The sequence below is a fragment of the Oreochromis aureus genome, linkage group 17, assembly GCF_013358895.1.
Source record: "Oreochromis aureus strain Israel breed Guangdong linkage group 17, ZZ_aureus, whole genome shotgun sequence".
NCBI lineage: Eukaryota > Metazoa > Chordata > Actinopteri > Cichliformes > Cichlidae > Oreochromis > Oreochromis aureus.
The window spans coordinates 8,370,058-8,387,037 of NC_052958.1; the positions used below are offsets into that span (position 1 = coordinate 8,370,058).

General features: G+C 39.9%; 2 protein-coding genes across 3 annotated transcripts in view; one reads left to right on the top strand and one right to left on the bottom strand.

Moving 5' to 3' along the window:
* The first annotated feature begins 928 nt into the window (after positions 1-928).
* Positions 929-14,022, top strand: cntn1b (contactin 1b). Its single transcript, XM_031750554.2, has 24 exons — positions 929-1,005; positions 4,682-4,821; positions 4,930-4,965; positions 5,064-5,190; positions 5,274-5,455; positions 6,701-6,796; positions 6,918-7,130; positions 7,214-7,313; positions 8,968-9,152; positions 9,234-9,358; positions 9,479-9,596; positions 9,703-9,853; positions 9,939-10,066; positions 10,161-10,333; positions 10,483-10,606; positions 11,032-11,199; positions 11,398-11,547; positions 11,634-11,704; positions 11,793-12,045; positions 12,143-12,264; positions 12,354-12,543; positions 12,635-12,756; positions 12,873-13,029; positions 13,136-14,022. The coding sequence occupies exons 2-24, from the start codon at positions 4,767-4,769 to the stop codon at positions 13,216-13,218; spliced, it is 3,129 nt and encodes a 1,042-aa protein (XP_031606414.1). The 5' UTR covers positions 929-1,005; positions 4,682-4,766; the 3' UTR covers positions 13,219-14,022.
* The window catches only part of gxylt1b (glucoside xylosyltransferase 1b), a 141,684-nt gene continuing 128,185 nt past the window's right edge, over positions 3,482-16,980 (bottom strand). For both annotated transcript variants that reach the window (XR_005608947.1, XM_039601602.1), the window contains one exon: positions 3,482-3,990. Coding sequence is in view for 1 of the 2 variants with exons in the window: in XM_039601602.1 (XP_039457536.1) it covers positions 3,961-3,990 (30 nt within the window). In the remaining variant the exon portion in view is untranslated. The remainder of the gene's footprint in view (positions 3,991-16,980) is intronic.

Here is a 16,980-nt window from a genome sequence, read left to right on the forward strand (position 1 = left end):
AAACATTTGTGTTTTCTTGCTTTTAAGACAGGTGGTCTGATAAATTTGTTAAACAAGATAAGTGCATACAGTGGACTAGACAACACATTTATTTTTAGGCTAATGTGTTAGCTATTCTTTAATCACACTGTGGATCAAATCATTTCCTCCCATACATCTCATCCTGTAAATCCTGTGAGGAGGACTGTCTGAAGGACCCTCAATGTGTAAAAGTGCAGTAACTGCAGTACTCATACAAACATTTGATATACTTCAGTTTTTCTGTTGTGCTCCTTTCTACTTCTACATTTGTATTAAAGACAGATTATCAACAAAAATGTGTAATAAAATCATTTCTTTTCATTGTTAAATTAGCTAATCATAGAGTAAGAACTTACTTGAGCTACTTTAAGTAGTTTACTTTAATAGTTTTGTACTTGTCTGGTCTTTACTGGTCCGCAATCCACCATTAATAATTAATCTGCAGGTCATTTAAGATGCACAGCACATGGCCGCATCAGCTATAGGAAGCTTTCCTTTATGTCTTTTTTTTTTTTTTTTTTCAAATTTCCCAAATCCCTTTGTGTTATTTCCATATTCCTGCCAAATCTTTAGTGCGTTGGAGTGCCAAGTTATAGCCTGCCCTTGTACTTTATTTTCAATCAGATGACAGCAGTTCAGTAACTCACCTTAATATATTTCCTCCTTTCATTTTATTGATTTATTTTTAATACTTATTATGACTTAACCGACTATTTTTTCCCCACTGTGACCTTATTTCCCTCGTCTGGGATGCGCACAAGCATGATGCTCGCATCCCTCCCATCCTCATCCTCCCTCTCTCGAGAGCCAATCGCAGCCGCCTCCTCCCCGCTAACCATGACCTGCCACTCAGCCTCTCTCATCCAATAAAAAAGTTCATCTGAACGGGACGCTCCGGCGGGGTGGGCTCTGTGGCACGTTGCGGTTCGGGTCCAGGTGTGCCATGAAGACAGTGCGCTGAAATTTCTCATTCCGCCTCAAAAGGTAAGAACGACACCGCAGACGAGCACGTGCATGACACAATTGTCTCTTCGTGTCCGGAGATGTGAGAATAAACCGGGGGTGCTTTGAGAGGTGGAGTGTGGAAATGGACCGGCTCTGGAGTACCGCAATGCAGAGCAGTGAATTACCGGTGCCGCTCAGTCGTCATAGGGGTGAAGTGATGTAAGGAACTGCGCAGTTACTTTGAAAGACTGAAGACTGCGACAAAGTCAGCGCTGTCTGGCTTTGCGCTTCACTCTGCAGGTTTAGTTCAGAGTGAAACGACTGCAGCACATGCTTTAAAAAAAAGTGCATCAGTGGATGCAGGGAGGAGACTCAAGGTGAAAGTGTCTTATACTGGATGCGTCAAGGGCGCAGAGTGCAGTGGATCCATTATGGCATCTGTTTGGGAAAGTATTTGACAGGGCTACTCCCTTATTGGCCCAGACTGCTGTATATATGCGCTGGAACATCTATCCTCTTAAAACATTAATTCTGAATTATTGTTAAATTAAATGTGTATTGCTATAGAGCCACATCCTGCATACCCTTTCAATAAGAACTTAACAGTCAGCCAGATTAGTGCCGCAAACGGTCTGCACTGTAGTGTTCAGTGTATTCGTTGCATAGTGTGAAAGAAATGGAAGTAGCTGTAAGAGTCAGTATAACCAAGGCAACTTCAAATGTGTTTGCTCACATCGCAGGATTGTGTCCCTCCCCTACACTTTCTCTCTTCTCCCCTTGTCTGCTGGGATTTAACAGATTGTAAAAGATGTGACGAGTGTAACGCCTCCTTTCAGATGCTGAAAAGTCCTTCACCAAATGGATTTGGCTGCAAGATTCTGATTATTCCTTATTCAGCCTCGTGTGTCTTTATTTTGTCATTTACATCACTTGTGATCCAAATGCCCATGCATAAGTAACCCAGCAAACTCAAGATTAAAGCAGCATTACTCGAGTGCCCTGTTGCTGAATTCTAACATTACTATGAATGTGATTTCTGGCAGCCACAAAAGCCGCATGCAAACATGGTTATCCAGTCAGCCCCCGAGAGAGACTTGAGGCTTAATACGTGTGCTGACCTAAATTTTTTTCTGGCCTGTCCAAAGAGGATGGTGGTGGGATTATTGCCAGCTGGGAATCACATGAAAACAAACTCGGATGAATTGATCAGAATTTCCATTATGACAGATTGCAACTTTAATCTGCAAAGCCAAAGCTGTATGAAAGTACTATATATAAAAGTGATTTCTGAATGTGTTTGCTCACTTTCAATGTAGCCTGTGTAGATGCAAAAGAGGTGTACTTTCATCTTAGGATAAGGTGCACAGATGCAGAGCTGTGCAGCTGCTAACTGCTGTGCATGGTGGTGATATTAGTGCTGAGTCATCATGAGGGCCTTTGAGAAGTCACTGCTGCAGTCTCTGCATGTGGATAAGCTACTGGGTGTATGCCTCTGCTCTCTCACTCTCTCTTTGTGCTTGTTTGAGACAGATGCTGCTAACTGAGAATGATGGCTGTTTGGCCCTTTCTAGGTCTATTTTTTTGCCACATTTTTTTTACCATAGCTGTTCAGCTTCAATTTGCCTTTTAAAGTTTGCATTACTAAAGGGAAGTGCATGTTAATTTTTGTTTTCATGCATACAGTATGTGCCTTTAACTATATAAATGTAATATTTAATATGTTCAATTTAATGCAGCTTCATTCCATGTGACATTGTATGAAGATTATCCATTATAAGCCTGAGTTGATGATGGTTTAGGGCAAATTGAAAGATTTCCGATGCATTTTGAACCAGCGGCGGACACAAAAGAGAAATCTGCAGCTCCTGTATCCTCAACAAGTCAGCAGAGACTTCAAGGAAATTCATAAATAGTATTTGGCTATGTAAAGTGAAGTAACTTGCATACATAGCTGTAGTAGTTGTCTATTCTGTGCCGAACCAGTGCACTTTGCAACACTAATACAAAAATGAGAAGCTGCCAAAATGTAGCATTTACACCCACCAATCCCATAACAAGATTCGTCACAATTACAGAGTCAGGCTTTTCCTTCGTCCCTTTTTTAAATACTGAAACCTGAAATGTAACTGTCATATAAGCAACAACAAGGTCAGCTTGCAGTTTATAACAGAGTTGCTTAAAATACGACTAAAGATTTTAGTTGTCATTCTTATGCAAATTTTTTTCCATATTTCTATCTATATTTACAGTAAACCTAGACTGAAATCACAAAGGGGAAGAAGCCTTTAGTTAGCCATCAGTGGGCTTACACAAAGGTTGCTAACTAAAGCAGCCTTGCATAAAACAGTATAACTAAAATGACCTCTGAGATGGCTTGTTTGCTTATTAAAACCAAATTCTATCTACATACTAGGTTGTAGATGTGACTTTGCTGATTTAAAACCTTAACTTTAGCTTATTGTTGTTGCCATCTTGCTTTTTTGGAGCCTGAATTGATCGTAGTTAAATGTAAGAATTGAGGGCTAGTAAGTTTATTTAGCAAGGAGCATCCATAGACTGAACGGGTGCATTTCACTGCTACATTTATGCTAAATAACACACAAATAAAATGGTAAAGTTTATGACAAAAACAGACTTATTGGAAGAACAAAACAGATTATATTATCTTTCAGATAACTGATAGAAATTCAGTGACTCTAATTGTACAACTGTATAGTGACAATAAAGTCATTCTATTCTATTCTATTAGCGATGGTGATATCGAACAGATAGCTAGCATGTGCAAAACTGTAAACCTTAAATGGGTTACATTAGTCTCTACACTTACAGTTGTTATGAAGAGATAAATTACCCATTAATACTAAAAAAGAACCTATCTGCACGGGGCTGTAAATCTGTGTATTTCTGTTGTAAATAACAGTATTTTAAAATGGAAGTTATGGTAACTGATTGGCTCTTGGAGTCAGCCTCAAGTGGCCAGTCCTGGAACTGCATTTACCGGTTGCCACTTGGTCCCCAGCACACCTGCCAAGACAGGGGAAAAACAGATAAACATACAGGGATTCCTCAATTTCTTAATGAGATAATGATATAAAATGTGTTCTCCACAAGAGATTTTAAAACTTTACACAGAGATATCCACTTTCCATCTTAACCCTATCCAAGGTCATACTTTACATATCCATGCCTCTGTGAGTCGTTCCTTCTGTTTTTCACACTGTGTCATGTTTGACATAGTTTTCTGCAGTTGCACACACACACACAGCAGCAGTACTGTCATTTCATCCTGTAGGAGTGATGTGTAAGCATGTTTCATGGCACTGCAGGAGTCGTCAAGTAATGCTGAGCTACAATGTGTTTTGTGCGTATGCAGACAGTTGTGGGGTTTCAGTGTTTGAGCGTGCACTCAGACAGTGCAGGTATGTGTGTTTGTGCAGGTGCACTTTCTTGTGGTTGTGCACCCACCCAGCTCACACTGCATTGTACTGCTGAGTCACTGACATCCTGAATCATTTATATTCACAGGGAGGATTCCAGCTTGCTCTGCACTGACTGCTTCTGGTCTGCAAAGTCCAGTAAATAGCATGTAATGTCATTAGCCTGTTTTAAGTCACATAAGTGTTTTGAAGAAATAAAATAAGTTGAACTGAATAATGAAACAAATGATGACATAGATCCTGAAGGAAAAGCTCTCCTTCCTCTCTGTCTCTTTCAGCCCTCCCCAGTTCATGTCCTGTCCATCGACTTTTCTCTCCATCCACCTCATAACTCCATCCATCTGAGTCAGTCTGCTGACTGTCATGGCTTCCACTGCTTTATTGCTGCTGGCTCTCTCCTCCTTCCCCTCCCTCACAGGTAAGAAAACTAATGATGCCTAAAAATAACACATGCTCTCTCAAAATGATGTTGAGAAAGAAAAAAGGTATTACTGTGCAGCCTTTAATGATGTTTCTACTCTTCTAGTGGCGGTTTTGTTTGGTGAGCCCAGAATATACGGTGGTGAGTTGATTTTGTCATAATAAAAGAAAACTAAAAGAGCTAATTCAGGATTATTTTTGATCTAATATGTATGAGCTAACTCATTTGTTCTGTGTCAGAGGATGCTACTGGTTATGGCCCCATATTTGAAGAGGAGCCTGTGGATGTGGTTTACATCGAAGACTCACCCGATGGGAGAATCTCCATGAACTGCAGAGCACGTGCTAACCCCCCAGCTACATACAGGTTACAAGCCGGTGCAAGATAGTTTTCCTAAATAGGAAATACATTAAAAACATTACAGGATGTCACATTTGAATTGCTGCTAGGTGGCGTCGGGATAACTGGGAAATCAAGCTCATGGAGCAGCCAGATGAACACTACAGCCTGGTGGGGGGGAATTTGGTGATCACCAATCCAATACAGAAGAAACATGCTGGGACGTACGTCTGTGTGGCCAAGAATATTTACGGCACCGTTATCAGCAAAGAAGCCAGAGTCAAGTTTGGATGTGAGTATAATAATATAGTTAACTAAAACTGAACTAAAAACTAAAACTATATGTGAAAAAAACATTTTAGGTAACTAAATAAAACTATAAACTAGACATTTAAAAAAATGAAATAAAACTAATTTAAACAATTTTGTGAACTTGGAAAACTAACTTAAAAAAATATACAGGAAATATCCTTAGTTTTTGTGTTTGTGTGTAAAAAAATGTTATTAAAACTTGTCTTTTAAGGCTCTGATAGCCATATTTATTGACATTTTGGATGCCTACAAGAATGTGAGTCAACTTCTTATACAAAGTTGTGTGTTTTTATTCTTTTATCTGTATTGACTTTCCTAAGTCTTGCCTCTGACGTATGCCCTCCATACAGTAAAAATTAATAAAAACCAAAACTAATGCTGAAACTACTACAAACCAAACTAAAACTTGATATTTTCCAAAAATAAAAATAAAAAGCAAAGTGAAATAAGCAAACCTGCTTTCTAAACTAAACTGAAATTGAATTGAATTAAAAGCAGAAAGTCAAAAAACAAAATAATATGTAAAATGTATTAGAAAGTGAATACCAGCGAGCACGGCATTACTGCTTAAGTTCAGTGTTGACATCTTGAGCTGAATATATTCTTGGCTTTAGCTTCAGGTTCAACAACGTGTCTGCTCACATTATCTCCAACTCATTAAGGTTGTGACGATTGAGTTCCTTGACTGGTCCAGATTGTTTTAGTGTTGATATTTATGTATCAATTTTGGCTGTAACGTCCTCAGGCTGGCATACAGATAAAGACTAAGTGGAGATCAAATGGAAAAACCTAATCCAGGTATATCAGTTCCAAATCACTAAGGCTGAGGCTCAGGTGGTAGAACAGGTCTTCTACCAATCGAACAAATAAAAGCTACCAGTAAATCTACCAGTATAAGAGCGGTGCAAATTTGTGTGTGATTGGGTGATAGAGACTTGTAGTAAAAGCAAATTGAGCGTTTAACTACGTAGAAAGGCACAATGTAAGTACCATTTACAGAAGAGAGGACAACAGAGACTAAAATCTAGAAAGCAGCACAGCAAGTTCTCATCTTTGAGGGAATGTAATCCCATCTGGACCTGAACTCAATTATTCAAGGTCTTTGAATCATAATACTTATCAAACACTGTGTTGACTCATTGAGCTCCTTAATGACTAAAGCTTATTCACACCTTTGAGCAGTTTTGCAGTGGCTGAACTTGACCCCCGTGTACTTTCTGTGTAGTTCTGGGTGAGTTTCCTGATGAAGAGAGAGACCCAGTTTATGTCAAAGAAGGACAGGGAGCAGTTCTGTTGTGTGTACCTCCAAAAGCCTGGCCACGTATGTACATGTCTTCAAGAATTACAGCCTCAAATTCATCATTCAAACATTGTGTAGATTTCAGAGATGCAAACAAGAAAAAGTGTCCCATGCATCTCTCCCTCTTTCTGTTGCCTTTCAGAGGAGGTTACCTACCGCTGGATCTACAATGAGTTCCCAGTGTTCCTGAACACAGACCGTCGTAGGTTTGTCTCCCAGAAGACTGGGAACCTCTACATTGCCAAGGTGGAAGCTCAGGATGCGGGAAACTACTCTTGCTTTGTTTCTAGTCCCGTCTTAGGGAAGAGTGTTTTCTCCAAATTCATCCCTCTCATCCCCTTACCCCCCGATGATGGTTAGTCACCGTGCTGCAACGATACCAGAAAAGGATTTTTGCATGCTTTATTATTGTATATATAATGAAGGCTTTTCTCCCAGGTGAGGAGAGAAAATACCCAGCAGACATCAGGGTGAAGTTCCCAGATACGACTGCCATGCTGGCCTCTAATATTACATTAGAATGCTTTGCTCTTGGAAAGTAAGTTTTTATTAGTATAATCAGTGTACACATGGCAGCATTACATAACACTGAATCATTCAAATACCATAGGAAAGAGTTTATGTGGAAACAATAATGAAAATAGTTGACTTTTTTTGACACTAGGCAAGGTAACAAAAGCACACATTTGATTCCCTTTTACTGATAATTAATTGGTATAAATGCAAGCAGATGACATGTAAAAACAACTTTTTGCAGTCATTTGTAAGTCATTTACAGAAATTGGACTTTCAATAGAAAGACAATCAGAGGCATAAAAATACAAAGAAGCATGACTCAAAATGGAAAAATGGTTGGATTGTTAAATGACTGAGTCAAAATCCATATTTAAAAACCACTGACATATTATAGTCCTATTTCATACTCAAGAAAACCTGGAAACAATTTGTAACTAAAGGGGTTGTATACTTATTTGTTCCAGATAAGAACGTTATATCTTTTGAATATCTTTTGTTATGTCCTTTAAATTATTCTTAAGTTTGCATTCATGTACAGAGCCTAACCAATTTATTTGACCACCTGTCATAAAAACAAGAAAATAAAACTTTTCGAGTGATCTGTCAAAAACCTGTGTAAAACTAAAAACTGTATTGGCAAATTACAAACTCAGTTCACATTGTTATGTTTAAATTCACCCCGTTCTCACTCCCGAGGTGTAATACAGTGACGATTTGTCAAGTCCCGAGGCGTTCCTGAGGAACGCGAAAGGTGGCCTTCTGCGTTCTTATGCTACGCGCTGGGTTATGGATGAAATCCAGTAGAATGACTCTCCCGGGGTAATACGTGTCCCAGCCATGTATTCCAGCCCTACCCCTAACCTTATCCCTAAACTAGTGCTGTCAGCACAGCGTCAACGCGTCAGCACGGTTAGCTCCTTAATGCGTTAGCGCAGTCCAGCTCCACACACGGGGCGATCCGCGTTAATTTTGCCGCATTAATGCGGTTGTGGTGTTAACGTCATTTTTACGAGATTAATGCTGACAGCACTACCTTGAACTTAACCATAACCTTATCCCTAACCTTAACCAGGACTTTAGACATTAGATAGTGTTTTCCAAAGCGATTTAAGTAAAACGAATGTAGATTAATTCCAAACGGTTCCCAAGTTTCCGATCTCGTAATATAGGGACGTGTTGGGGGCTCAGAAGCGTAATATACTGACGATTTGTCACCTAGCGTAAAATGTTACGCTTTGGGATTGAGAACGTGTTGTCAAATTTTAGCCGGCACAAATATGGGTAAATCGAGCATAATTTTTCTGTTCAAGTATGCAAGTAAATAACTGTAATTTTGCTTCTTAATCCAAAAATAATAATGAGTCTTACTTTTTTCTGCTTTTTTTACGACAGTAAAATTGAAAATTTATGGAGAACAATTATATTTTATATTAAGAATATTTTGTACGAAGAGTTTATAAATATTCTTGGATTGCCTATTACAGAAATGGAAAAATGATTTGGGTAATGAACAGTTCTGTTAATTTAAACTGGCTGGTCGTCTAAGACATTTTTTATACCTTTTAAAATACTTTTATTTTTTGTATACCTTTATCTGTAGGGACTGCATCAAAGAAGAGCCTCTGTTTAGTTTGTTTTACTATCACATCAACAAACTAACTTTGTTTTCTGCACAGTCCCATCCCACATATTGTATGGAGGAAGGTTGATGCCACAGACCTCCCAGCTAATCATGAAATCAGTGAATCGGGGGCTGTGCTTCATCTGTTTAATGTACAGTACGAAGATGTGGGATTTTATGAGTGTGAAGCCATCAACACTAAAGGAAAGGACTGGCACAAGGCCTGGCTCTATGTGGAGTGTAAGTCATTTATCAGAACTCAGTGACTTGCCTGTCTGTGTTATCCAGTAATGTATAGTGATTCCCATTGTGTTTTTCCAGCTGCTCCGGAGTGGGCAGAGACCATCAATAACACGATGAAAGACATTGGCTCAGAGCACACCATGCGCTGTGTGGCATCAGGGAAACCCTTCCCTTTCATCCGCTGGTATAAAGATGGATATATGGTAAAAACTCTTTGATATGTTGTGTGAAACTGGGCGATATGCTATCTCAGCTTGGCTTTACAGTTGCTGTGTGTAAGTCTTCTTTGGCTCAAGTACACGTTTGGGTTGTGTGTTTTCTAGTACGGTAAAGGTGAGCTGAAGTTTTCCAGCCTGACTTTTGCTGACTCCGGGATGTATCAGTGCATCGCTGAGAACTACTGGGGCATCAAATACGCCAACGCTGAGCTGCGAGTCATCGGTACTCTGATTTAGTGAACTTTGACATTTAAAAGCACAATTGAACTGCTACATTATGGTTTAAGACCGGTATTAAACACAAAATGACACTTCTAACCTCCCTCCAGCCTGTGCGCCAACATTTGAGTTCAACCCTGTGAAGAAGCAGCTTCTCGGAGCTAAAGACGGACGTGTGGTGATTGAGTGTAAACCCAGAGCGGCTCCTAGACCTCGATTCACCTGGACAAAGGGCAAAGAGCTCCTCTACAACAGCTCACGGTCAGCCTAATACCTCAGCTTTACTCCTTTGCTTGTTGAAAAAAGGCACATCAGGAAGCTTAACTGCTTATGTCCACATTCACAGCATTTCAATCATGTTTGATGGGAGTCTGGAGATCTTGAATGCCACCAAAAACGACGAAGGGGTTTACACCTGCTTTGCGGAGAATGACAGAGGAAAGGCCAACAGCTCTGGCTATCTCACCATCACAGGTCAGCCCATGTGTATATGTGTGCATCTAAACAGAGTAAAGATCCCACAATCTTGAATGATTTTTAAGTGTATTTATAATATTCTTTTACTTAGAGGCTACCAGCATCACAGTAGCACCTGAAGACACTGAGGCCAAAGTTGGTGACGAGGTGATTCTGAAGTGTGAAGCTTCATACGACCCCATGCTGGACATCACATTTATCTGGGCTATAGACTTCAGAGTCATCGACTTTAATTCAGAGTGGCAACAATATGAACGTGTCATGGTAGGGTTGATTTATTACAGCTATTTATGTTAAACCTTCTTCGAAGATGCAGACTAAAGATCCTCTGTCTTCTTCACCCACTTTTCTCATTATCCTTCTCTCCTTTGGGTTTCCTTCCTTCTATTATGCTGTTGTTTCCTGTCACTTAGAACGAAGACGGTGTTGGCGACCTGAAAATATTGAACGCTCAAATTTGGCACGAAGGTCGCTACACCTGCACGGCTCAGACTGTTGTGGACAGTGACACTGCCTACTGTGATCTCAAGGTTGTAGGTCAGTCTCGGCGTGAGGTGAACACAGATGTAAAGAGTCAAGTATAGTCTTAGAAAGCTATGAAGCAAAGTTCTCTGTATCAGCCCACATCAGCAAGTGATGGCAAAGCTGTTACATTTTCATGGATCCAATGAAAACTCATATAAAAGTATGCTATCTAAGCTGCTGTAGCCTGCCTAGTGTTGCTGGAGATCTGCAAGCTACTTTGGAACCCGCCTCCAGCTCAATATTTTTCCATGCTAGCAAATAGGCATGACATCTTTTGCCATTAAAGTCTGTTCTGAGGTGCTAGAACAAAGCAACACTACTGAATATAAGTGACTACAGAACAACTGGAATTATTTTTATCATATTATGATTATACCCCTTTACTCATTTTTCCATGTGTTTTCATTCTCCTCCCTCATCTGATCCCCAAACCCCAGGTGTTCCTGGTCCTCCTGGTGTGATTCGGGTGGAAGAGATTGGGGACACGTGGGTGAAGCTGTGGTGGACTAAAGGAGCTGAGCATAATAGCCCTATTCTCTACTATACCATTCAGACCAGACACTACTGGGCTCTATATGAAGATGACTGGAGGAATGCCAGCACTTGTGAGTACTGCTCGCTGCCAGCAGGGGGCCACCTCACGCCACAGATATGATAAACTAAAGCATCCTTTACTATTTTTAGGCTCTGAAACAAATGAGTATGATCTGTGATTCTTTTGGATATAAATTACTTAAAAAATAATAGATATATTTATTATTATTATTGCATCATTTGATTTAAATGTTCCTTGTGTCCTTCAGCTCCAACTGTTCTTGATGGCAGTATGGAGAGAGCAGAGGTGACAGACTTGTATCCTTGGATGGAATATCAGTTTAGGATCATTGCTACTAATGAGTATGGCTCTGGAGAGGCTAGTATCCCCTCCCTCAAGATCAAAACCTGGGACGCTCGTAAGGATAAAAAAAAAATTGAAGTTGTGATACATTAGATATGCTATTTTAAGAATACTAATGATAAACTATTTTCCTGCCCTCAGCACCAGTTGTTTCTCCCACCAATCTGGCCGGTTATGGAGGTCGAAATGGTGAGATAATCATCACGTGGACAGTAGGTGTCTCCGCTTGACTTCCTCATTCGCAAGTTCCATTTTAACAGTTGAATTTTACTGGAAACTGTTTCAACTTGTGTCCTTTAGCCCGTGGAGCCTTGGTACTTCTATGGTAAGAAGTTTGGCTACATCGTGGCGTTTAAGCCTCACGATGCTTACGACTGGTGGTACGAGACCATCTCGGACCCTGAGACAAGACGACACGTTCACAGAGACACATACTTCATCCCCACTGAGGAAGACTTCCAAGTGCGAGAGTTTCAGGTGAAGATCAAGTCATTTAATGTTAAAGGAGACGGACCCTACACCCTCACAAAGGTCATCTACTATCCACGAGATGGTAAGAACTTTGCTTTGGGCTTGATCACATTCCTGTTTTTATTACCGTGGAAACTATGAGCACCTTTTTCAATTTCATTTTTCTCCATCTTCTCCAGTACCTATAGAATCTCCAACAGATATCTATGCTAGGCCTGTGTCCTCCACTGAAGCTCTGGTTTGGTGGCTGCCAGTGGTTGACACTGGAACAGGCCTACAACAGTATATTGAGGGATACCAGGTACAGAACCACAGACAGATTAGACAGTTGCGTTAACAATCAGTTGAACAGGGGTACATCCCATAACAATCCCATATCCTGTCATCTAGGTCAGATACTGGAGAAAATATGATGATCCGGAACCAGGTGCCAATCGTATTTTTGTCTCAGCCTCAGTCAATCAGACAAGGCTGGAAAATATGCTGCCAGATTCACACTACCTCATCGAGGTCCGTGCCTACAATGGAGCAGGCCTCGGACCCCCTGGAGAAATGTGTGAGATGTTCACCAAGAGGCCACGTAAGACAGATGACTCACAGTATAACTACAATAAGATTCATAATATGGAGCAAATCTGCATTTGGAGACTCAATAAATGATCTCTTTACAGCACCACCAGATCCTCCCAGGATGTGGCGATACATCAGTTGGACAGGGAAATGGCTGTATGTGTGGTGGGATCATATCCAGTACGACTGGTTTGGTAATATTTCCTTCCCGCTGTACTACAAGGTTTGTAAAGTGTTTGTTTTAACTCTTTTAATTAGAGTTAAAACAAGTTTCTCACATCTGTCGTATAGCGATAACAGGATTGCTGAATACCTTCCATGTGTCTCATCATCTGCCAGGTCATGTTCAGAAAGTCAGGCTACATCTATGGGAAGGTCTACATCACTGGATGGCACTTCATGGACTTCCCCATGCCTCAGGTTGGAGATTATGAACTGATGGTGCGCGGCCGTTATGAAGGAGGAGACGGCCCAATCAGGAGGATTAAGATTCTGGGTAAAGCTCAGAAAAATCATTACATAAAAATTAAAGTCTTCACCCATTTTACCTACTTTTCAATCACTTTTTTGTGTGTTTGATGTTGTTTCTTCTTCTTCCTCAGGTCATGCATCTACAATCACGCCCACCTTAAGCCTGGTGTCTTTGGTGCTGCTGGCACTGTGCGTTGTGGGACTGGAAATTTAAGCCTGCCTCGAGCAACATGTATATAACAGACTCTGGGAAGCAAATACACGGACCATATTGAGGATCTAGTCTTTATTATCAGTCTTCACATTGATGCTCACTGTCTAAGATGTCACATCTTGCATCCTTCTAGCTTTTGTTCAGGTGTAACACAACACTGGAAAAAGAAAATTGTTTCTCAAAAATAAGATTTGTTGTTAATCCAAATGCTTTTCTAGACCAATTACCAACCACATTAGTCTACCATCATATGACAAGATCTAAAATGTCTTGAATGGATTATATGACAAGGCACATGATTCTCCAAACACTGTGTAGATAGAAATAAATGCACAAGGAAAAGAAAGTTTAAGTTGTTCGTTAAGCGAAAAGTGCGATCTTCCAGTCTCTTAAGTTATTTTCTATTAATTTTTTTTGTTGGAAAAATTATGATTTTTTTAAAAACAGACAGTCTCCGTCTCTCTGTTTGTTAAATCAGTCATTCGTATGTACACAAAAATATAATAAGAAATGCTTTTGGTTATTTTAAAAAAAATGTTTATGAAAGGTATGTAAGTTATTTGTGTGAGCGTTTTTTCTTCTTTTAAAAAAAATGTATTTATTGAAACAGGAGTAATGCTACCAATGACAGGGACAGAATGTTGGTGGGGGAGCTGTGGGTTTCGCAATGACTCTAAATTATGATTCAGAGTTATTAACAATGAAAGGCATATCGCTTTGACATCTACTACTGTATATCACCTGAATCTATACGCTAACTTCCTTTGTGTCAAGCTGCAAAACCATTAAACCGAATACAACAAACAAATGACAACTGTGTTCTTGTGAAATTTTCTCAATGCATCCCAACCGAGTCCCAACAAATGACACAACTTGATTATTTTTGGAGGATTTGTGGAAATGTGCTGTGTGTTTTCAGTCAACAGATGGCAGTACAGCCACATGTTGTTAGCCACTGTTTTAGTGGCCCATCACTGTAGTTGCAAAGTGTTTTGTTCTTAACCTGAATAAAACTCCATAACAGTCACTGCTTGTAGAGAAAACAGGGAGAGAGCTTGGCGGGTATGTTAGCATACACATACTGCTTATACTGCTTTGCTTATTCTGGGTTAAGCCCTTTGTTGCTTTAATTCTTCATGCCATAGATTCAACAAGGTGCTGGACACATTCCTCTGTGATTTAGCTCCATATTAACATGACAGCATTATACAGTCACTGCAGTTTGCCTAAAATCTCCTTTCCACCACATCCCAAAGGTGCTCTACTGAATTAAGATCTGGTGACTGTGGAGGCCATTTGAATACAGTGAGCTCATTATTATATTCATAAAAACACAGTTTGAGATGACTTTAGCATTGCTACATGGCGCGTTATCCTGTGGTCATAAAGGGATGGGCATCGTCAGCAGAAATACTCAGGTTGGTTGTGATGTTTAAATGATGCTCATTTGGTATGCCATGCGATTATACAACCACTGTGGCCTAAACCACTGATAATGGGCACCAGAAGAAAACAGTTATCACACTAGGCAGTGTTTTCAGGATCTATGGTCTTCCACAATCTTCTAGTTTTGGTGAACCTTGGTGAGTTCTAGCTTCATTTTTCTATTCTTAGCTGATAGGAGTGGGACCCAGTGTGGTCATCTGCTGCAGCAGAGTCGCTGCAGGCTGTGTTGAGTTTAGAAATGCTCTTCTGCATACTTTATTTGAGTAGCTATTTGAGTTACTTTTGCCTTCCTATTCATTCAAAGGAGTCTGAGCATGCTGCTCTAAACTTTGTCGCCAACAAGGCATTTCTCTCATCTTCAGACCAGTCTCTCTAAAGTCTCTACGGATGGATGTGTAGAAAATCCCAGTGGGTCAGGATTTTCTGGAATAATGATACCACCCTGAGAACCATGCTACATTCAGAGTCACTTTTCTTAAATCAACATTCTGATGCTCAGTTTGAACCACAGCAGATTGTCTTACCAAGTCCAAATCCCTAAATGCACTGAGTTGCTGCTATGTCACTGGCTCATGAGATATTTGCAGTTGAACAGGTGTACCTAGCAACAACTAGCTAATGGCACTGGAAACATATAGGTCAACCAGGTGAGTAGAAATTGTTATTATGTGGTTAAAAATGTGGATTGTCTCTGTTTAAAGTGCTAAGGATGGGATTTTTTTTGTTGTTGTTGTGACTGATATTGTGCAGTTTTGAGTCCTCCCCTCCCCAAAGCCTGTCAGCAGACAGCTGACCCATTGCATGACCCTTTCCAAAACAGCCCCACACCTAAAGTAGGGAGCCTGTTTATTAGGGTGTTGGTCTACTGATGTAGTGACTTTGATGTGTGCAGTCAAGAAAATGGAAACAGTGACCTGTTGACCCATGCTGCCCACCCCTGTGCATCCACCAGAACATTCTGGATCCGTACATCCCAGATAGCGAGACGAGGGTGGAAATAAATAAATTAATAAATGAAGAACCTAACCCCCCCCATAGTTTTCTATATTTATGTTATTTATAGTATAGATTTTATGGTATTTCCAAGCTAATAGAGAGACGAAGAAGGAGGGATTCACTGCATCCCAGAGGGAGTTTTGTCATACAGCGTATTACTGCAGTATTGCTTTGCTTAGTCCAAAGCAGTGGCTACAGCATGACCATAATATCTGTGATGCTGTTAGAGAGCAAGAGGCTTTTGTAAGTCCATGCTTTTTACTTGTGCTCTTGCTTGTATATAGTACAGTAGTCTCACTGGGTGGCTTTTATCTCTCCTGCAGCCACCTTCATTACCAGTTTTTCTCCCATTTTACCTCCTTCCATTCAAACAAATTACACAAACACTGAAAATCCCATGTGAGGCTGAAATCAGTGCTGCAGTCATTTACAAACAATCACAGCAGATGTGCAAAGGTGAGTCTTCCATGGCAGGGGAACGAGTCGTCCTCCAGAGAAGGATATTGAAAAGCCTGTTGTGATTCATGGTTCCTTCAGCTTTTATTAGCATTCTTGGTATAGATCTCCTCTGGACAATGAACACAAATATATTGTTTGTGGCTGGGACAGCAGTAGCTCTGCTAAATGTTATTTTTGTTGGAGTTTGTTGCAGTGAAATTGTGTTTAGTTTGTCAGCAGAACTTGAGGCTGTTTTGATAAATGAGACTGATTTTCAACATGTATACTCAGAAAATTACATATAGCAGCTGAACGCTGTCACTTTGAGGATGTGTTATATTGAACGTCGATATGTGCAGGAAGAACAAAAATCCTCTGGATCATTACTTTAAATGAGAAAGGCGATTGGGTTACATCACCTGATTAATAATACATATGCAAACTGAAGTCCAGCACTGATATCTGTGAATATGCTTTCAATGAATTCATTTGAGCAATTGATTCCATTTATTTTTCTTGAACAATTATTTAAAGCAGTCTATGACAAACACTGGACATTGGAGTTTATTTATTTTTTTAACGATAGGAAACCTGCCACACACACACGCACAAAGTAGACAATTCAGGAGTCAAGCCAGGAAATTACATTTCTTCCTTTTGAAAGGAAATTAATAAATGAATTATTGTTATAACCGGTGAGGGGAACTAAATTTACTTACTGAAGCACTGCAGAAAGGTTTTGATGTATGTCTATTTCAAAAACAACAACAAAAAATTCTTGTAGAAGAAATCGTCCAGAAAATAAAATGAGTTTAATCTTAATGAGCAAATTTTAAAGTTCTGTATAATATATTAGGGATATTAATGATCCATCGATGAAGC